Source organism: Saimiri boliviensis, chromosome 11 (assembly GCF_048565385.1).
Source record: "Saimiri boliviensis isolate mSaiBol1 chromosome 11, mSaiBol1.pri, whole genome shotgun sequence".
Lineage (NCBI taxonomy): Eukaryota > Metazoa > Chordata > Mammalia > Primates > Cebidae > Saimiri > Saimiri boliviensis.
This window is the reverse complement of record NC_133459.1, coordinates 24,308,299-24,330,479: the sequence shown is the minus strand read 5'-3', so window position 1 is coordinate 24,330,479 and position 22,181 is coordinate 24,308,299. Positions and strand designations below refer to the sequence as shown.

At 49.9% G+C, this 22,181-nt stretch overlaps 1 protein-coding gene across 1 annotated transcript; it reads left to right on the top strand.

Moving 5' to 3' along the window:
* Positions 1–3,402: 3,402 nt before the first annotated feature.
* TRIM63 (tripartite motif containing 63) lies at positions 3,403–21,101 on the top strand. The gene is made up of 9 exons (XM_003934825.3): positions 3,403–3,719; positions 4,619–4,791; positions 9,242–9,410; positions 10,213–10,308; positions 12,286–12,519; positions 13,398–13,420; positions 13,721–13,845; positions 17,213–17,281; positions 20,539–21,101. The coding sequence occupies exons 1-9, from the start codon at positions 3,561–3,563 to the stop codon at positions 20,547–20,549; spliced, it is 1,059 nt and encodes a 352-aa protein (XP_003934874.1). The 5' UTR covers positions 3,403–3,560; the 3' UTR covers positions 20,550–21,101.
* Positions 21,102–22,181: the final 1,080 nt, after the last annotated feature.

Sequence of the window (22,181 nt, the reverse complement as noted above, 5' to 3'; positions counted from 1 at the left end):
GTCATTCCTCTTTCCTGAAATTCTTCCTGCTCCTCCTGAGTACTCCATGGCTGCCCAGGCTCATCTTGGGGCCTGACGATACTGCCCCAGCACCTTGGACTGAATGACCCCACAGCCCTTGCATGAAATGCTATCTTTTTTTTTTTTTTTTTTTTTTTGAGACGGAGTTTCGCTCTTGTTACCTAGGCTGGAGTGCAATGGCTCAATCTCGGCTCACCGCAACCTCCACCTCCTGGGTTCAGGCAATTCTCCTGCCTCAGCCTCCTGAGTAGCTGGGATTACAGGCACACGCCACCATGCCCAGCTAATTTTTTGTATTTTTAGTAGAGACGGGGTTTCACCATGTTGACCAGGATGGTCTCGATCTCTTGACCTCGTGATCCACCCGCCGCGGCCTCCCAAAGTGCTGGGATTACAGGCTTGAGCCACCGGTGTCCTGCGAGATGCTATCTTAAAAACAGCCACTGGAGGCTGGGCGTGGTGGCTCACACCTGTAATCCCAGCACTTTGGGAGGCCAAGGCAGGCAGATTGCCTGAGGTCAGGCGTTTGAGACCAGCCTGGCTAACATGGTGAAAACCTGTCTCTATTAAAAATATAAGAATTAGCCAGGCATGGTGACACAAGCCTGTAGTCCCACCTACTCAGGAGGCTGAGGCAGGAGACTTGTTTCAACCTGGGAGGTGGAGGTTGCAGTGAGCCGAGATCATGCCACTGCATTCCAGTCTGGGCAACAGAGTGAAACTTTGTCTTGAAAAAAACAAAAAACAGCCACTGGAACTGCTCTACCTTGGCAGGTAGCTCAGTCAGTAGAGCATGAGACTCTTTTTTTTTTTTTTTTTTTTTCAAGACGGAGTTTCGCTCGTTACCCAGGCTGGAGTGCAATGGCGCGATCTCGGCTCACCGCAACCTCCGCCTCCTGGGCTCAGGCAATTCTCCTGCCTCAGCCTCCTGAGTAGCTGGGATTACAGGCACGCGCCACCACGCCCAGCTAGTTTTTTGTATTTTTAGTAGAGACGGGGTTTCACCATGTTGACCAGGATGGTCTCAATCTCTCGACCTCGTGATCCACCTGCCTCGGCCTCCCAAAGTGCTGGGATTACAGGCTTGAGCCACCGCGCCCGGCCGAGCATGAGACTCTTAATCGCAGGGTTGTGGGTTCGAGCCCCACGTTGGGCACCAGATGTTGGTTATCAGCCCAACCCTGTACGAGGGTGTCCTGTGTCCTGGTAGTGACGAGGGAGTGAGAAAAGAAATACAAGAGAGCTAAGAGTACAAGTTCACAGCCTGGGTCCAGGGGTCCAATGCACTCTCGCATGGGGTGATCCACGTTGGTGTTGAGCTCTGGGCTCCCCACACTTTTTATTGGATGTATTATCTTGTTGATCTTGCGGGCTGTGGGGAGGAGAGTTGAGAATGAAGATGGCCGGGGGAAGACCATGTGTTTGCGGCATTCAATAGCAAATGTGGTTCTTTTAAGAAATGCTAACTAAGGACACTGAGTTTTTACTATTGTCTATCCAGGTACATCTGCAAAAGAAGCATAGCGGATAAGGCGCCCTAAGGTCAGACCACACACAGTGCGTCAAGGGGTTTTTATCTCCCGAGCATTGCAAACACAGAGCAATCAAAATTACTCCATATTTTGAGAACCTAGGCAGAGCCTGTGGCATTCTGGTGATACTTGCCCTGGAAGGCCTTCCTGCCACGCAAGCTCCCATCTGCAAAGACCCTCCCGAGGCTTGTGAGCAAAGGTCACATTCCTTCCCAGAGTTCTTGCACAAGACTTCTTTACGAGACCCTCACACAGACTCTGCGGTTGGGAAGAGATGTGGGATCGAACCAGCTTTCCTGCTCTGCAACCACACTGCAGCATTCCGCAGTTTAAAGCGCTCTCAGATGGTCTTCACTATAGGCCACCTGTTACCACTTGATCTCTGCTTTTATTTTACTGCACCATAGTTTGGAGTTTTCTTAATTCAGTATTTGATCCGTGGCACAAATCTCAGTGTATAAAAAGCAAAGCAAGCTTGTAATCATTTAAGTAACACAGGTCTGCCCCTGGCCATCTTTTCCTACAGGCAAACATGGAAGATATCCTAAAAACACAGAGAAAAGTTAAAATGTGTGCAGAAAGCTGAAGAAAGCCTCTGGATAACTTTTTTTTTTTTTTTTTTGAGATAAAGTCTTGCTCTGTCGCCCAGGCTGAAGTGCAGTGGGGTGATCTCAGCTCACTGCAACCTCCGCCTCCCCAGTTCAGGCAATTCTTCTACCTCAGCCTCCCAAGTAGCTGGGATTACTGGCATGTGCCACCATGCCTGGCTAATTTTTATATTTTTTTGGTAGAGATGGGGTTTTACCATGTTGGCTAGTCTCGAACTCCTGACCTCAGGTGATCCACCCGCCTCAGCCTCCCAAAGTGCTAGGATTACAAGGGTGAGCCACGGTGCCCAGCCCCCTCTGGCTAACTTCTAAGTGTCCAGGCAGGGCTTTGTGGCACTGTATGAGGGTTTTCCTTTCTATCTCCCTTCCTGGGGTATGAGTTTCTCAGGGCAGGAAAACCGATCACTCATCCATCTGTCACCCTATAATGCATATTAGTTGCCTGATACACACTAGTACTCAGAAAAATGTCTGATGAATGGATAATGCTCCTGGCTTTGCTACTTACTTTTTTTTTTTTTTTTTTTTTTTTTTTTTGTCTTTTTTTGAGACAGAGTCTCGCTCTTATCACCCAGGCTGGAGTACAGTGGCGCAGGTGTGAGCCACCATGCCCGGCTGCCACTTACTTTCTAACTGACTTTGAATATAATCCTTTTCTTCTCTAGTCCCATTTCAAAATCTGTAAGACAAGGGGCCTGGACTGTGTTTCAAGGCAGCCCTTTCAGCACTAAGTGAAATAAGTGGCTGAGGGATGCGGGATGCGCTGGCTCGGGGAGGTCGCTACCGTCTCCAGCAAAATGCTGTGTTGAGGTCTGACGCAGAGGGATACAGAGAGAGGGGCTGCCTGACCCCTCCATCTAGGAGCTGCCCAGGACTCCAGAGGAGGGGATGGAACTGATTTAGGTCAATGAGGGGGCATTGGCTACTAACCCCTTGAATCCCAGTGGCTCACTTGCTGGATCCCATCCCTGACCCACTAGCCTGGTGCCGGGGGGAGACCAATTTCTGGAGGAAGCTCTAGGTACCTAGTCTTCCCCTACGCCTGCCTCTGAACAAGCTGTTCTTGTTTATGACCCCCGTCCCAGCAGAACAGTGATTGCTCATCCTTGCATGTGATTTGAGAGGGCCAGCCTTTCAGGCCTGGAGGAAACTCAAGCCCCACCAGCCGCTTGGCATCGGAATGCTCAGCTGGTCTGCTCCTGGGGCTCATGTGACCAAGACCCAGCTATAAATATCAGAGGGGCCTCAGACTAAGACAGAATTCGGGCACCAGGAGAAGGAAGCCAGCAGGATCCGACACAGTGTTTCCTGACAAAGGCAAGACCCCCTCACCAAGGTCTACTTAAAGCGAAGTCAGTAGAGGAGGCAGCTAGGTGCGGCTCTCACTCGGACTCACAGAATGGATTATAAGTCGAGCCTGATCCCGGATGGGAACCCCATGGAGAACTTGGAGAAGCAGCTGATCTGCCCTATCTGCCTCGAGATGTTTACCAAGCCAGTGGTCATCTTGCCGTGCCAGCATAACCTGTGCCGGAAGTGTGCCAACGACATCTTCCAGGTCAGTGCCGGGGGCAGCCTCATCTGGGGGCCCCAGGTGGCTGCTCAGCTTCCCTGTGATGAAACCCTTCTTCACGCTTAGCCTTCCAAGCGGAAGGGGCTCTTTCCCCTTGGAAGTGAACCCCTACAGAGGCCTCTGGACAGGGCTGAGAGGGGCTGGGAGGCAGCTCTGGCCGTCGCAGTCCTTCTCCATGACGCACGTTTCCCCTCCCCACCCTGCCCATAGCTCCTCCACCCCTACCCTGAGCACTGCTGTTGACTCTCCAATCAAGAGTCAAATGCCTCAAGCGATAAGCGGGGGAGGCAGGGGACAGGAGAGAGAAACCAGACCCTTGGAGCTGGAGCCAGCTCCTGGTGGCAAGAGGCCCAGAGCTTTGGGAGGAGGGCGTCAAGGAGGCAGTGGGCAGTAGAGGCTTCTTTCCTTTCGAGGCTGTTCCCTACAATATGGGAGCAGAAGGGGCTTTAACTCCCCAAGAAAGGAAGGGGGCAGGTGTCCTGGCTAGGAGGCCAGATGCGCGGTTCCCCAGGGGCACTTTACAAAATGTTCTTTCACAATTTTATCTTTAAAGTAGCAGCCCTAGGAGCTTGCTGTAATTGTAATGCCCATTTCATAAGTGGGCAAACTGAGGCTTAGAGAGATAAGGTTGCTTGCCCAAAAATCACTCGGAGAATAAATGTGACTTTAACCCAGGTCTGCTGCCTCCCATTCCCGATAAATGCTTAGCTGCCTCTCAGGTGTTCCATGTGTGAGGACTGGTTCTCACCGCAGCCTGCTGAGCGCCAGGTCCTCAGGTTTGACCGGAGTGGCTGAGATAGGCAGAGGAAAGGGTAAGAGGAGATTAGAAAGAGGAAAGGCTTAGGAGGGAGCCCAGACCTCACCTTGACCTTTGCCACCTACAGGCATCAAATCCCTACTGGACCAGCCGGGGCAGCTCAGTGTCCATGTCTGGAGGCCGTTTCCGCTGCCCCACCTGCCGCCACGAGGTGATCATGGATCGTCACGGAGTGTACGGCCTGCAGAGGAACCTGCTGGTGGAGAACATCATCGACATCTACAAACAGGAGTGCTCCAGGTCGGTTCTCGTGCCTGCTGGGGGTCCATCCTCCTTCCCAGCCCAGCCATGCTGTGCCCAGCTCCCCCAAGCTCCTTCCCCCTCCTTCATCTGCTCAGGATCCAGACCCCTAGCTGGACTAGCTACACAAGCCAGTTCAGGGACAGGTTTGGAGACCCATACACCCCAGCCCAGCTCTCAGATCACTCAGTGGATGGGAAGGGACCCAGACATTAGGCTGCCCTTCCAGGAGAGACTGAGACAGATACTCGGGGAAACCTGAGATATGAGAGGGGGAGAAAGGCCCTGGAGCCAGCTAGTGGTTCTGGTCAGCAGAGAAAGCACCTAGTGAGAAACAGCCAGGTTGTCCATAAGGATAGCAATGACTACTCTCCTGTGTGCCAGGAGGAAGAGCCACAGGCACTGGGAATGCTTCATCTTAGCACCTCCCGATCATTCTGTGGATCAGGCATGACTTTATTATCCTCATTTCACAGATGAGGAAACTGAGGCTAAAAAGGTGAATTCAGTTAGCTAAGGTTTCCTAGCTAGGAAGTGAAAGAGCCAGGAGTTACCCAGTCAATCTAGCTCTGGGTCTCCCTGTAATAAAATAGCAGCTCATTCACAGGCAAACTGTGTGAGAGGTCGAGGTTGTACTGTGTTGGCCTCAAACTGGGGAGAGAGGGCCAGGCGTGGTGGCTCATGCCTCTAATCCCAACACTCTGGGAGGCCAAGGTGGGATGATGGTTTGAGGCCAGGAGTTCAAGACCAGTCAGGGCAACATAATGAGATCCTGTTTCTACAAAAATTAAAAACTAGCTGAGTGTGATGGGGCATGCCTGCAGTCCCAGCTACTAGGGAGAATTGTTGAGCCAGCGAGGTCAAGGCAGCAGAGCCATGATCATGCTACTGCACTCCGGCCTGGGTGACAGAGTGAGACTATGCCTTAAGCAAACAGATGAACAAACTGGGGAGAGACATAGCTACAGGGAAGACCTTTACAAATCAGGACATGCTGGTAAGACTCCAGGAGTGCTGACTTCACAGCCTTTATGGTCCGAAAACCTTCACCAAGCATCTGCCTGCAGGCAGTGCTCAGTCCAAGGGAAGGTGACAGACCAGGTCTCAGGTGAAAAAACCCTGGCCTAGGGAACTGTGCTTGCAAGTCAGCCTCTGTGACTAACATACTGTACGATCTTGGGTAAGCCTCTAGAGCTTCATTTCCTCTGTCTGCAAATAGAAACAGACAGTAAGATCTGTTACTGTGGCTGTCAAATAAGATATTAATGGAAAAATGTTAATATATCAACTATGTATTGGGTGCCTACTATGTGCAGGCACTGTACTAAGGACTTGCAGGCATTTTCCCCATCTATCTCTCATAGCAACCCTGGAAGGCATTCCCATCTCCATTTTACCATGAGGAAATGGGAGCTCAGAGACTATCAGAGATTTGTCCAAGGCCACACAGCTAGCAAGTGGTAGGGCTAAGAGAGAGAAGGTGTGAGAATATTCTTTTTGTTTGTTTGTTTTTGAGGCAGTCTTGCTTTGTCACCCAGGTTAGAGGGTGGTGGTGTGATCTTGGCTCACTGCAACCTCCACCTCCCATGTTCAGGAGATTCTCCTGTCTCAGTGTCCCAAGTAACTGGGACTACAGGTGCGTGGCCAACATGCCCAGCTAATTTTTGTATTTTTAGTAGAGACAAGGTTTCACCATGTTGGCCAGGATGGTCTCAAATTCCTCACCTCAGGTGATCCACCTGCCTCAGCCTCCCAAAGTGCTGGAATTACAGATGTGCATCACCACACCCAGCTAATTTTTGTATTTTTAGTAGAGACGGGGTTTCACCATGTTGGCCAGGCTGGTCTCGAACTTCTGACCTCAGGTGATCCACCCGCCTCAGCCTTCCAAAGTGCTGGGATTACAGGCGTCTTTTTCTTTTTCTTTAAATTTCCCCAATGCCACCCACTCGAATATTCTTAACTGCTGTGCTAGACTGCCTCTCACGTTGCTACGGCTCAACACTACAAAATGCAAACATATTGTTGATCATTACAAGAATAATAAACTCAATTCTGCACCAGCCTTAGCCTACCCAGTGCCAACCTATGAATGTTGAATGTGAACCTCTGAGGCCTTTCCGCATAGCGGAATGACAATGACAGCTGCTTGCTGCTGAGGGTCCGCTCTGTGCCAGGCACTCCACATTCGCTACAGACAACTCCTACCATGATTGCTGTAGTTCTGGGAGGAAACCCAGGGAAGAGAGGTGAAATCACTTGTCCAAAGTCACAAAAATGAATGTGGAAGAACAATCTGGATATGAACCCTGATGCCAAAGTCTGAACTTGGGAGGGTGGGGATCCGGGAGGGCTGTGGGAACAGGAACCAGACCCTCAGGCTCTTGCCTCACCTCTGCACTCCCTGCCATCCTTTCATCAGGGGATGGAGGCAGGTGGCAAAGGGAGACCCCTGCCAGCATAGGGACTCTGGGGTAAAAGATGCAAAAAGAAAAGACAAGCCTGGAAAGGGCTTCTTTAAGAACTTGAGAGGACAATAAAGCCCAGGGTGACATCAGTCACATAAGGCTGTTTGGAGGTGAGGCACTGACACTGTTGGGGACAGTCACCATTTGACATTTGCAAGGTGCCTGTTCTGTTAGGGGCTGGGAATCAGAGGTGCTGTTAGCTCTCAATGAGTGTATGGTCTAGCTGGGGATGGAAGACTCAAAGAATCGAATCTACACCAGGCGTGGTGGTATACACCAGTTGCAGCTACTGGGGAGGCTGAGGCAGAAGGATTGCTCAGCCTAGAAGTTCAAAGCTTCAGTGTGTCTGTGAATCGCTGCTGCACTCCAGCCTGGACAATATGGTGAGACCCTGTCTCAATAAAAAACAAAAGCAAAAACAAAAAAAGGCTGGGTGCAGTAGATTACGCCTGTAATCCCAGTACTTTGGGAGGCTGAGGTGGGAAAGTGCTAGGATTACAGGCATGAGCCACATGCCCGACCATGGAGAGTCTTAAGAAATTCAAGATGGTGAACTGATTCCTATGCTAGTTATTGATTCCTTCTCCTTCCTTCTCCTTCTCCTTCTCCTTCTCCTCCTCCTCCTCCTCCTCCTCCTCCTCCTCCTCCCCCTCCTCCTCCTCCTCCTCCTCCTCCTCCTCCTCCTCCTCCTCCTCCTCCTCCTTCTCCTTCTCCTTCTCCTTCTTTTTTTTTTTTTTTTTGAGACGGAGTTTCGCTCTTGTTACCCAGTCTGGAGTGCAATGGCGCGATCTCCGCTCACCACAACCTCCGCCCCCTGGGTTCAGGCAATTCTCCTGCCTCAGCCTCCTGAGTAGCTGGGATTACAGGCACACACCACCATGCCCAGCTAATTTTTTTGGTATTTTTAGTAGAGACGGGGTTTCACCATGTTGACCAGGATGGTCTCGATCTCTCGACCTCGTGATCCACCCGCCTCGGCCTCCCAAAGTGCTGGGATTACAGGCTTGAGCCACCGCGCCCGGCTTCTTCTTCTTTTTTGAGATGGAGTTTCACTCTTGTTGCCCAGGCTGGAATGCAATGGCACAATCTCGGTTCACTGCAACCTCTGCCTCCCCATATCAAATGATTCTCCTGCCTCAGCCTCCCAAGTAGCTGGGATTACAGGTGCATGCCACCACACTCGGCTAATTTTTGTATTTTTAGGAGAGACAGGGTTTCATCATATTTGTCAGGCTGGTCTAGAACTCCTGACCTCAGGTGGTCCACCCACCTTGGGCTCCCAAAATGCTGGGATTACAGGCGTGAGCCACCACACTCGGCCTTACTGATTTATTCTTTCTACCTTTGTTTAATTACCACCTCCTCTATGCAGGCACTGTACAGTGCAGGCTCAGGGGGTGAAGAAAACAGGCAAGTTTCCCTGCCTTGATGGAGGTTACAGTCTAGTGGATTAAATATAGAATTAAATGAGGCCATCAGTATAAATTTCTTAGCTCAGAGCCCAGCCTGCAGTAACCAAAGCTATGGTGACTATAATTAGAGCAACTGATCTCTAGCCTCCTCTGCCCTTACTTGCTCCATGACCTTGGACAAGTCAATTCACTTTTTCTGGAGCCCAATTTCCTCTTCTCTAAAATGTCTCCAGGTCTGACTCTCTGGAATTCTATGGCCCTTTCTGTGCCCTTTGCACTGGCAGAGTCTCAGGCTAACTCCATCTTAGGATGTGGGGACAGATTTGGTGTCATTGGCTTCCCAAGTCCTTGGTCCCCAGAGGATGAAAAGATTTTAGGGCAGCCAAACACTGAGAGCCCAGGGCATAAATCTGGCAATTCACAGACACACTGCAGCCTTGAACTCCTGGGCTAAGCTATCCTCCTGCCTCAGCCTCCCCAGTTGCTGCTCCCCACTGCTGCTGTGCAGTGGAGCTGGGGAGAAGACAGGGATGCAGGACCCCCATGACTTGAGACTGTTCTCCACTGTAGTCGGCCGCTGCAGAAGGGCAGTCACCCCATGTGCAAGGAGCACGAAGATGAGAAAATCAACATCTACTGTCTCACGTGTGAGGTGCCCACCTGCTCCATGTGCAAGGTGTTTGGGGTCCATAAGGCCTGCGAGGTGGCCCCACTGCAGAGTGTCTTCCAGGGACAAAAGGTACTGGCTCCAGCCATTTTTATCCCCAGCCTGGGCCTACTGGGCACGATCTGATGATTTAGGAGGCAGATTTGATCCCTGTAGATCTGCTGATCCGGCCTTTTAGGAATAGTCCCTCTGGAGGGACTTCCCAGGCCACAGGGACAGCAGCCCTGGCCTTCCTGGGGGAGGCAGCTGAGCTCATGGTTATACTTAGAGCCACTCAAGAGCACCTGGGTGTGGCCACAAGGGAGCGGTCAGATGCCCTGGCCAGGCCACCAGGGTCCTCTCGGGCCACGGCTTCTCCACCCCCCAGATACTCTTCCCATGCCTCTTACCTCTTCTCCTAGACTGCATCTTTCCCTGCAGCAGGAGGCAGCTTAACCCTCTTCCTGGACCCCTGGGCCTGTGGGGACCCCCTGCCCTGTCCGTGCAGTAAGCCACAGCCCCCCCTTGTCCATGCTCTCTTTTCCCCACTTCCCACTCTTCCCTTGGTCTCTCTATCCTAGAAGTCTCCAACTGTATTTCTTGTCTTTGTCCCTTCTTTCTTGGTAACAAGCCCCTCCTCTGCCAGTTCCTTGCTGTGTATTTTGGGCAGCTCACTTGCCTGCTCTTGGCCTCATCTGTAAAATAAGGGATGCAGTATCTTTCTAACAACCTCTGCTCTGGAGCTGAGCTGTACCTGAAAGAGGGGCCATATGCCTACTGGAGGCTCTTTCTAGCAGAGAGGGGAGGAAGGGAGCCATGTGGCTGCCTTGCCCCTGTGGGTAGGCCCTGAGGCTATTTGTATCTCTCCTCTTCTGACCCCCACACTTCCATCTAGACTGAGCTGAATAACTGTATCTCCATGTTGGTGGCGGGGAATGACCGCGTGCAGACCATCATCACTCAGCTGGAGGAGTCCTGTCGAGTGACCAAGGTGAGGGGACAGAATACCCCTGCCTGGGAGTTCCAGCACAGGCTGGTCTCTGGGGAAGGCTCACCCATGGGTTGTGGCTAAAGGTTGAGGCCTGGAGCCTGGGGCGGCCAAGCAGGGATGGCAGGGGAGAAACGAATCCATCATCCACTCTCTCAGCAAATGCTTCTTAAGCACAGCTGTGTGTCTGGCCCCACCCGAGATGGGGGGATGGAGGAATGAACGAGACAGAGGTGGTCCCTGACCTCAGGGAGTGTCCCACCAGTCATTCTCAGTATTTGTTCAACACAAATCACTTTCAGAGCACAGTTCTTCAGTGTGCTATAGACCAACACTTCCCAAACTTTAAAGTGCAAGAAAATCACCCTGAGATTCTGCTGAAATTCACGTTCTCATTGAGTCAGTTTGGAATGAGGCATCACAGCTGCATTTCCAGCCAGTTCCCAGGATTTGTCCAAGCTGCTGGGTCCATGGACCAGACTTTGAGTAGTGAGACTATTGAGGGCAGAAAGGAACTTTTCTATCCCTGAAAAAAGCTTCCATGATTTTCCATGTTCACTTGGGGTAGGACCTGGAGATGAGATGAAGGAAAGGGGTCATGATCATTGCTAGTGGGTGAAGAGTCAGGTGAAGGGTAGGAAGGAGGGGAACGAGAGGCTCCCAGTCTGATGAGATGCAATTGTCACACCCACTTTACAGGAAAGAACTACAATGTAACATCTGTGACCCAGAGAAGGGAGCTTCGGTTGAGAAGCGGGCTAGGAAAGGAGCTGTTTTTCCACCTCTCTTAGGAACAAATGATGCAGAGCTTCCCGAATCCAGTCTTGGTCCTAAAAGGGAGGGAAGAGTGTGACCTGGGACATACTGGAGGCCCAGGAAACTGAATGGAAGCAAATATGTTAATTTGCTGAAGGTCACACAGCTAGAAGGGAAACACAGCTAAAAGGCAACAGAAAGCCAGGCAGGGTGGCTGACACCTGTAATCCCAGCACTTTGGGAGGCCAAGGCAGGTGCAACGTGAGGTCAGGAGATTGAGACTGTCCTGGTGAACACAGTGAAACCCCGTCTCTACTAAAAATACAAAAAAAATTAGCTGGCTATGGTGGCATGCACCTGTCATTCCAGCTACTCGGGAGGCTGAGGCAGGAGAATCGCTTGAACCTGGGAGGCGGAGGTTTCAGTGAGCTGAGATTGTGCCACTGCCCTCAGCCTGGGTGACAGAGCAACACTCCACCTGAACAACAACAACAAAAAAGGCAGCAGAAAAAGAGAGGGCAGATCCCACATTGCTGACTGTTGCACTGGTCTGAGAGGTGATGCTCCAATGACCAGCTGAGGTTGGGGGACAAGGGGAGGGTGCAGGAACAAGGAAGAACATGTTATGTCATGTGACCCTAGAGCCTATTTTGGAAGAAGGGGCTAGCTGTTTTTCTTTTTTTTTTTTTTCTTTTTCTTTTTTTTTTTTTTTTGAGACGGAGTCTCGCTCTTGTTACCCAGGCTGGAGTGCAATGGCGCGATCTCGGCTCACCGCAACCTCCGCCTCCCGGGTTCAGGCAATTCTCCTGCCTCAGCCTCCTGCGTAGCTGGGATTACAGGCACGCGCCACCACGCCCAGCTAATTTTTTGTATTTTTAGTAGAGACGGGGTTTCACCGTGTTGACCAGGATGGCCTTGATCTCTTGACCTTGTGATCCACCCGCCTCAGCCTCCCAAAGTGCTGGGATTACAGGCTTGAGCCACCGCGCCCAGCCTGTTTTTCAAGGCATCAGCCTCCAAATATCACTGGTGAACTAAGTAGCTGTGAGGCTGGATGAGTGTTTTCTTCTCGTTAAGCCATTGTTTCGTCTTCTGCAATGTGGGGATGTATGTAATGAGATCTCTTCTGGCTTTCAAAATTGCTTGCTACTGTCCCAGGAAGGGAGTGTAGGGGGCAGGGAGTAAGGACTCTACAGAATGTGACTGCAAGACTTCTGTCTTCAGGAGAACAGTCACCAGGTAAAGGAAGAGCTGAGCCAGAAGTTTGACACACTGTATGCCATCCTGGATGAGAAGAAAAGTGAGTTGCTGCAGCGGATCACTCAGGAGCAGGAAGAAAAGCTCAGCTTCATTGAGGCCCTCATCCAGCAGTACCAGGAGCAGCTCGACAAGTCCACGAAGCTGGTGGAGACTGCCATCCAGTCCCTGGATGAGCCTGGGGGAGCCACCTTCCTCTTGGTGAGCAGGACTAGAAGGGTCTGGGTGGGGTCAGTTCAACTCTACAGCTCTAAGGTTCCAGTTAGGCTTCTCTACTGACAACCCATAGGCCCTTGGAAAAGTCATTTAGACCTCTGTGAGCCTCAGTTTTCTCATCTGTCAAATGGGCGTGTAACACCCCGTACCTTCCTCTTAACTGATTTTAGAATGATCAGAGGATGTTTATGGAATGACTTTGTAAGCTGCAAAATAGTATCCCATCTACAGACTGTTAATTGAGCCCCTACTGTAGGCCAGGCACTGAGTAGAAGACAAGGAGATAAACCAGACACAGCCCTGCCCTCAAAGAGCTTGCTGGGGAGGGCAGAAAAGTCTCAGTTATAAAACTTTGCAGTTCAGGCCGGGCGCGGTGGCTCACATCTGTGCACTTTGGGAGGCTGAGGTGGGTGGATCACCTGAGGTTCGGAGTTCAAGACCAGCCTGACCAATATGGTGAAACCCCGTCTTTAAAAAAAATAAAAATAAAAGTCTTCACAGTTCAGTTCAATAAACATTTTCTAAGCTTCTACTGTGGGCCAGGCTTTGTGCTAGACATTAGGTATGAAAAGGTGGTTAGCATTGGGGAGTTCAGAGTTTCAGAGTGTTTGGATTGATACCCCCAGAGTCTAAGCTTCGTGCCAAGGCAATGGGAGGGTCCTAGGGTGATGACCGAGACCTGTACAGACCATGGACAGAGAGAAAAGTTCCAAATTCTGCTCAGTTTGGGGTGGGGAGCAGGTCACAACTTGGCTAGGGAATGGCACCAAATGTCCAACTACAACACCCAGTCACTGGTTTTGCTGATTTCCTGGAGTTACCGCTTCTGTGGTCCTAACCCTTTGTTCTCTCTCCGCCTGCAGACTGCCAAGCAACTCATCAAAAGGTTAGTATCTCCCCAGAGGCTATGATCTAAGCCCCCAGTTCCCAGCAAGGCCTCTGTCCGGGAAGCCTTGTCCTGAGCTTTAGGTCTGCTGGAGGGTCTCACTCCAGGCTGACTTCCCTGACCTTCCGCATCCCTGACTTTTTGGACCACTCATTGTGCTTGAGATTTGAGAGGAAATACTCCATCCGTCCAGGAGAGCCTCTGGGTGGAAGGCCTGGGTGTGGGCAAGGCATGTGTCCTCTCCTCCCTGCACTGAGCCCCAGAGATCTCACCCAGCCTCTCTCTCTGTCTCCCCCACAGCATTGTGGAAGCTTCCAAGGGCTGCCAGCTGGGGAAGACAGAGCAGGGCTTTGAGAACATGGACTGCTTTACTTTGGATTTAGAGTACATAGCGGACGCCCTGAGAGCCATCGACTTTGGGACAGGTAAAGGAGGTGGTGGTGTCACTTGTCTATTTGTCTTCCTGATGCCTGGAAAGCAGCATCTCTTCCATTAAACCCCATGGAGAGGCAGATACACTAGTAAACATCCCCATATATCAATCAAATTCATATAGCCAACTTCTGGCTGGCTGTGGTGGCTCACGCCTATAATCCCAGCACTTTGGGAGGCCAAGGCAGGTGGATCACTTGAGGTCAGGAGTTTGAGACCAGCCTGGCCAACATGGTGAAACCTCGTCTCTACTAAAAATACAAAAATTAGCCAGACGTGGTGGCATGTACCTCTAATTCCAGCTATTTAGGAAACTGAGGCAGGAGAATCGCTTGAATCCAGGAGGTAGGGGTTGTGGTGAGCCAAGATCGTGCCACTGCACTCTAGCCTGGGCAACAGAGCCAGACTCCGTCTCAAAAAAAAAAAAATTCATATAGCCAACTTCTAGATGAGCCCAGAGTCTAGCACAGTGGCCTGGTGCAGAATTTCTGCTCCATAAATTACATATGGATCCATGGCAGGGAGGCCTCTTGGGGCAGCAGAAATAATGTGGCCTCTGGAATCAGACAGTCCTGAGTTTAAATCCCAGTTCTGCCATGTGTTTATTATCTGTGTGACCTTTGGCAGGCCCCCTTCTGCCTGAGTTTTATTTCCTAATTGTAAAAATCAGGTTAGAAACAAGCCCTCCAATAATGACCAACTCATGATGCCGTTGCAAAAAAAATCAGTCATCGATGCAGAAAAGTCCTGTAGAGTACCGGAGATGTACTAGCTATCACCTAAAGGTAATCTTAGCTTCAGCTTCTTAATGCTAAAACCTGTGATACTCAGGCACCTTAATTTATCAACATTACATCCTCATTTCTGTTTATAATTACTCTCCCAGAGAATGCCTATATTAATTTTAACAATGTGGGCCAGGCAGTGGCTCACGCCTGTAATCCCAGCACTTTGGGAGGCCGAGGTGGGTGGATCATCTGAGGTCTGGAGTTCGAGACCAGCTTGGCTAACCTGATGAAACCCCATCTCTACTAAAAATACAAAAAAAATTAGCCGGGTGTGGTGGCAAGCACCTGTAATCCCAGCTACTCAGGAGGCTGAGGCAGGAGAATTGCTTGAACCTGGGAGGTGGAGGTTGCAGAGAGCCAAGATGGTACCATTGGACTCCAGCTGGGTGACAAGAGGGAAACTCCATCTCGGAAAAAAAAAAAAATTAGTTGGGCATGGTGGTTCATGCCTGTAATCCCAGCTACTCAGGAGGTTAAGGCAGGAGAGTCACTTGAACCAGGGAGGCAGAGGTTGCAGTGAGCTGAGATCGCGCCACTGCACTCCAGCCTGGTGATAGAGTGAGACTCGGTCTCAAAAATAATAATAAAATAAAATAATTGTAACAATGCAACCATAACAATAATAAGTGTGAAAATAACAAGGGAAATGAAGAAACTGAATGGAAACAAATATGTTAATTTGCTGAGGGTCACACAGCTCAAGGGAAACACAGTTCAAAGGCAACAGAGAAAGAGAGGGCAGATCCCACATTGCTGACCATTGTGTTGGTCTGAGAGGTGGTGCTCCAATGACCAGCTGAGGTTGGGGGACAGGGGGAGGGTGTGGGAATAAGGAAGAAGTGTAAATGGGCTGGCGTAAGAAAGAGAAGAGCTTCTCAGCACCTCGTGCGTCACTCTCCTGCAAACCCTCGGTATCTGGTGCTAAGCCTGTTTTCAGAATCTCAGATATACCCCGTTCATAGGTAAGGACAAAATACATCCCAAAGCAGAGACACCAAGGGACTTGGGGACATCCACTGTAGATGAGCTACTCCACTGTCAGCTTCCCTAAGCTAAGATATTCAAGACTGGATCATATGGTATGAGCATAACATTGTGAAGTCCTGCACTGGCCTTCATAATCTCCCTGAGCCTCAGTTTCCCCACAAGTAAAATGAGGAGAGTACCAACAGTTACCAGTTACTGAATATTCTGTATTTCCCAGGCACTAAGCTCTTAACCTAAGTTTTATCATTTAACACACCTTTATGGGATAGGTTCTGTTATCATCTCTATTTCATAGCTGAGGGAACTTAAATCTCAGAGAGGGTAAGCCACTTGTTCAAGGCCACACAGCTGGGAAGTAACCCATGCAGATTCTACTGAGAGCCATTTGGCTTGCAAAACTCTAGTGAGGGTTTTATAAGACGGTGCAGATTTAACACTTAGCACACTACTTGGCACATAGTAAATAATCAGAAACTGCTGTTAGGAGTAGTCACTGTGATAATGATTAAACAACAAAACTCCCTGGGTTATGCTCTGATCCTAGTTACTTGGCTAGAAGTTTGGTTGTCATTTTGGAGATACTCTTTTTTTTTTTTTTTTTTTTTGAGACAGTGTTTCGTTCTTGTCACCCAGGCTGGAGTGCAATGGAGTGATCTCCGCTCACTGCAACCTCCGCCTCCAGGTTCAAGTGATTCTCCTGCCTCAGCCTCCCAAGTACCTGGGATTACAGGCACATGCCAAGATGCCCAGCTAATTTTTTGTATTTTTAGTAGAGACAGGGTTTCACCATGTTGGCCAGGCTGGTCTCAAACTCCTGACCTCAGGTGATCCACCCACCTCAGCCTCCCAAAGTGCTGGAATTACAGGCGTGAGCCACCAATCCCAGCCTGGAGATACTCTTGACGAATGTCCTGTCTCTATCGTGGCCCCTTCAGGGCCCCAAAAGATTAAGAAGGTCGCTCCGGGGAGAAGTGGAGAAGGGAGATGTTTGCTGTTGAAGCTTGCCAGTGACATCTCAGGATGAAAAAATGGGGACCTGAGTTGCAGCACGGTCACTGTCCCTCTGGTGCTCAGCTTCAGGGAGCAGAGGTGGCTCCAGAAGTACTCCCCCAGCCTGTCCACCGCTCTGCAGGCTAAGGAAGGAGGAAGACAGGACAGGGGGTGCTGAACAAGCAGATCTCATAGGCTGAGCAGCTTCCTCAGGACAAAGACTCTGACCCCTGAGAATGGAGGAGGCATTTTTCTCTGCCTACCTGAGAAATGCGCAGGAGCAGAAAGCGTGCCTCCTCAGAGTCCTCTCTCTGGTCACAGGCAGAGCAGGTGATAGAAGCTGCTGGTGCTGTGCAAAGAAATGTTTTGAGCCCGGCTCCCTGGGGCAGAGTGCAGGGACTGCAGGAGCAGGGCCTCTGTGCAGTGTGGGTCTGGCAAGCCCATAACTTCCCAGGCCACTGCTGTCTCTGTATGGCCATTTGACCTCGACTGGGCACGGGAAGGGGTTTAGAAAGTGCTCTCTCCTGCCGGGTTCCTCTTCAAGTAGCTCCTCAAGGAACCAGGCCCCTCCTAACACAAGTGTTCTTTGTCACAGATGAGGAAGAGGAGGAGTTTATTGAAGAAGATCAGGAAGAGGAAGAGTCCACAGAAGGGAAGGAAGAAGGTAAGAAATTCATCTACCTCCATGGCTTCATTCCTTCACTCATTCCACAACACGAGATGCCTACTACGTGCAAAGTGCTGTGTTAGACATTGGGAATGATACTGAGCCCTGTCCCCCGGCATGTGCTTTAAACCTATTGAAGGTAATGTCCTGTTTTCCTTACCCTTAGAGAGGAAAAAACCCCAAACTATTCATAGTAAAATGCTCCCATTTCACATCTAAATGATCTTCATAGATGGAAAGAAATACAGCACAGCAGAAGGAAAAGGCGGGGCTCATGAGGCAGGCTGGGCCCATTGAGGTGTTTTGTTTGGCGAGCACTGTGTTTAAGTTTAAAAAAAAATAGTACTTGCTGGCCAGGAACAGTGGCTCACGCCTATAATTCCAGTACTTTGGGAGGCCAAGGCCAGCCTGGCCAACATGGTAAAACCCCATTTCTACTAAAAATACAAAGAACTGAGGCCGGGCGCGGTGGCTCACACCTATAATCCCAGCACTTTGGGAGGCCGAGGCGGGTGGATCACGAGGTCAAGAGATCGAGACCATCCTGGTCAACATGGTGAAACCCCGTCTCTACTAAAAATATAAAAAAACTAGCTGGGCATGGTGGCGCGTGCCTGTAATCCCAGCTACTTGGGAGGCTGAGGCAGGAGAATTGCCTGAACCCAGGAGGCAGAGGTTGCGGTGAGGCGAGATTGCGCCATTGCACTCCAGCCTGGGTAACAAGAGCGAAACTCCATCTCAAAAAAAAAAAAAAAATACAAAAAATTATTCGGATTTGCTGGTGGGCACCTGTAGTAGCAGCTACTCAGGAGGCTGATGCAGGAAAATCCCTTGAACCCAGGAGGTGGAGGTTGCAACGATCTGAGATCATGCCACTGCACTCCAGCTTGGGTGACAGAGTGAGATTATGTCTCAATAAAAAAAATTACTTGGCCGGGCGCAGTGGCTCACGTCTGTAATCCAAGCACTTTGGGAGGCCGAGGCGGGTGGATCATGAGGTCAAGAGATCGAGACCATCCTGGTCAACATTGTGAAACCCCGTCTCTACTAAAAATACAAAAAATTAGCTGGGCATGGTGGCGTGTGCCTGTAATCCCAGCTACTCAGGAGGCTGAGACAGGAGAATTGCCTGAACCCAGGAGGCGGAGGTTGCGGTGAGCCGAGATCGCGCCATTGCACTCCAGCCTGGGTAACAAGAGTGAAACTCCGTCTCAAAAAAAAAAAAAAAAAAAAAAAAATTGCTGGCTGGGTGAGGTGGCACATGCTTATAATCCCAGCACTTTGGGAGGCTAAGGCGGGAGGATCACTTGAGGCCAGGAGTTTGGGACCAGCCTGGTCAACACATCAAGACCTCATCTTTACAAAAAAATTTTTTTGGCTAACACCCTTTTCGGCATTAGCCCACCTGCACCCAGGTTAATATATAAAAAAAATTTAATTAGCCAGATGTGGTGGGTACATACTTGTAGTCCTAGCTACTTGCGAGGCTGAGGTTGGAGGATCACTTAAGCCCAGAAGATCGAGGCTACAGTGAGCCATGATTGTGCCACTGCCCTCCAGCCTGGGCAACAGAGGACACTACACTCTCTCTTTAAAAAAAAATTAATTGCTAACATATTTTAAATTAGGGTTTGTTTGTTTGTTTGCATGTTTGTTTGAGATGGAGTCTCACTCTGTCACCCAGGTTTGAGTGCAGTGGTATCATCTTGGCACACTGCAACCTCCACTGCCCAGGTTCAAGTAATTCTCCTGCCTCAGCCTCCCAAGTAGCTGGGATTACAGGTGTGTGACACTACGCCCAATTAATTTTTTGTATTTTTAGTAGAGACGGAGTTTCACCATGTTAGCCAGGATGGTCTCAATCTCCTGACCTCATGATCTGCCCGCCTTGGCCTCCCAAAGTGCTGAGATTACAGGTGTGAGCCACCACACCCAGTCTTTTTTTTTAAGAGTTAAGAAAAAGGAGATTTCTTTTTTTTTTTTGAGACGGAGTTTCGCTCTTGTTACCCAGGCTGGAGTGCAATGGCGCGATCTCGGCTCACCGCAACCTCTGCCTCCTGGGTTCAGGCAATTCTCCTGCCTCAGCCTCCTCAGTAGCTGGGATTACACGCACGTGCCACCATGCCCAGCTAATTTTTTGTATTTTTAGTAGAGACGGGATTTCACCATGTTGACCAGGATGGTCTCGATCTCTTGACCTCGTGATCCACCCGCCTCGGCCTCCCAAAGTGCTGGGATTACAGGCTTGAGCCACCGCACCCGGCCGAAAAAGGAGATTTCAACTAAGAATCTGCATTTTCACCTACTTGTGAAAGTTTAGAAAAAGCAAACAATGCTGGACTCGAACTTCCCTGTAGTCCCAGGCTCTGGGCAGTGACTCTCCCCTTTAAAGGGTACATACCAGCCAGGTACGGTGGCTCACACTCGTAATCCTAGTACTTTGGGAGGCTGAGGCGGGTGGATCACCTGAGGTCAGGAGTTTGACACCAGCCTGGCCAACACGGGGAAATCCCATCTCTACTAAAAACACAAAAATTAGCCAGGCGTGTTGGTGGGCCTATAATCCCAGCTACTTGAGAGGCTGAGGCAGGAGAATCACTTGAACTCCACGGGGCGGAGGTTGCAGTGAGTCAAGTTCATGCCACTTCATTCCAGCCACTCCAGCCTGGGTGAAAGAGCAAAACTCCGTCTCAAACAAAGAAAAAAATGAGACATGCCCTTGCCAGTTTGCCCAACCCACCACTGTCAAGCCTGCTTACTTCACCCATTCATGTTATGTTATCTGCTGGCCCCATGTAGGCTTCTGAGTTCACCAGCCTGGCAGAGTTTGATTGAGGCTGGGTTCTGAAATCTTGGGCTAGTCATCTGTGCATGGGGGCATAACGGTACTGAAGTCAAAAGGTTACAGTGGGGAGTAAATAAGATCGACATTAAGCACGGTATCTGGTCCATAGGAAAGACATTTGCTAATTAGCACATTCTTGCAAAAGTTGTTTTTCAAACCATAGGTACTGCAACTAAATTCCAATCCAGTTGAACAATACAGGGTACTCTTTTGGAGTTTTGTACTGACGTACAATCCATATGTTTGGGCAGCTAAATTCTATTTTGGTTTTAAAAGGAAGCGACCAGGCAGAATGGGAGTTTGATGTTTTATTCAAACTCCTGTTTGAATAAACGGTAGTTTGGTAAGCCTTGGATCCTCTTGAGTCCCTGTCTCACCAAGTGCCTCTGTGTCTCTTTCTTTATTTCAGGACGCCAGTAAGGAGCTGGATGAGTGAGACGCCCCCCGAGATGCAGAGAGACTGGGGAGGGTGGGGAGGGGCCCAGTGGCCTTGGTGACAGGCCCAGGGTCTGGGCCCCTGGAGGGGCAATGGGGAGGTAATGTCTTCTCTCTGCTCAGAGAGGAGGGACTAGGGTAAGACCCTCACTGCTGCGTCCAGCAGCCCCTGAACCAGAATTAGAAATGTGCTTGAAACAATCACACGGGACACTTTTCTACACTGGTGCAAAATGGAATATTTTGTACATTTTAAAAATGTGATTTTTGTATATACTTGTATATGTATGTCAACTTGGTGCTTTTTGTAAAGGAACTTTTGTATAATGCCTGGTCGTTGGGTGACCTGCAATTGTCAGAAAGAGGGGAAGGAAGCCAGGTGGATATAGCTGCCCACTTCCTTTCCTGGGTGGGAGGACTGGGTAGCACCACAGGGACGACGTGCTATATTGCAGCGCCCATCCCAGACATATGGGGTGGTAACTGAGTTTGTGTTCTATGTTGTTTTAATAAATGGACAATGCTCTCTTCCTGTTATTCAAAGGAGCCAGGGTTTCATTCGGCCTTTTTTCTTGGAGATGAGGTTTGGCTGTAAATGAACAGGAGGCCTGGTAGGAGGTGACAGCAGGGCTAGGCTTAGGTCCCACCAAAGGAGGTCTTTACACCACCATTTCCCAATATACACTCCATGGAAAGCCTGCCCTGAGCTGGTCCTCCAAGAACAGGTTCCATGTGTTGTTGCTCTGGTTCTCCAGAAAACAGAGCCTGAGGCAAAGTTTAAATGTTGTAGTTGCATTTATAGGGCCCCAGGGAAAACTTCCCCTGTGCCTACTGAAGGTTCACCAAAAATCATTAAGGCTGGGTGCAGTGGCTCACGCCTGTAATCCCAGCACTTGGGGAGGCCGAGGCAGGTGGATCACCTGAGGTCAGGAGTTCGAGATCAGCCTGACCAACATGGTGAAACCCTGTCTCTACTAAAAATACAAAGTAAACTGGGCATGATGGTGCATGCCTGTAATCTCAGCTACTTGGGAGGCTGATGCATGAGAATTGCTGGAACCCAGGAGGCGGAGGTTGCAGTGAGCCAAGATCACCCCACTGCACTCCAGCCTGGGCAACAATATCGAAACTCCATCTCAGAAAGAAAAAAAAAGAGGCAGGTTAATAGGAGAAAAGGCACAAAAATACACACATTTATTTGACTGTGGTTTTATGAGACACAGGAGTCTTCAGAATGAAGACCCAAAGATACAGGAGAAACTGTCATTTTTAGGCTTAGGTTCAACAAAGTGTGGACAGCTGTGTAGAAACATGATTGGACAAAGGGGCCTGATCTAACGCTGATAGACAGAGTGGGAAGGCAGCAGGGCCTGCCTGTCGAGATTCTTCTCAGCTCCAAACCACAGCTTTTGTAAAAAAGGGGAAAAAAACAAAAAAGAAAAGAAAAAAGGTATATACGCGATTTTTCTGGACCTGTCTCCTTGCAGCATTCCTTCTTTCCTCATATGGGGCAGGACTCTCTCTGGGCGGGAGTTTTCTGACCTACAATCAGACAAAGGTCAAATGATTTCCTATAGCCAGTTTTACACAGAAAGGAAGGGGAAAATTAGAACAATT

Excerpts from the sequence above, each read along its gene's own strand:
- TRIM63 (XM_003934825.3), top strand. The coding sequence starts at position 3,561 with ATGGATTATAAGTCGAGCCTGATCCCGGATGGGAACCCCATGGAGAAC. Across the intron at positions 9,411-10,212 it reads GTGTCTTCCAGGGACAAAAG|ACTGAGCTGAATAACTGTAT; the intron begins GTACTGGCTCCA and ends ACTTCCATCTAG. Across the intron at positions 10,309-12,285 it reads AGTCCTGTCGAGTGACCAAG|GAGAACAGTCACCAGGTAAA; the intron begins GTGAGGGGACAG and ends TTCTGTCTTCAG.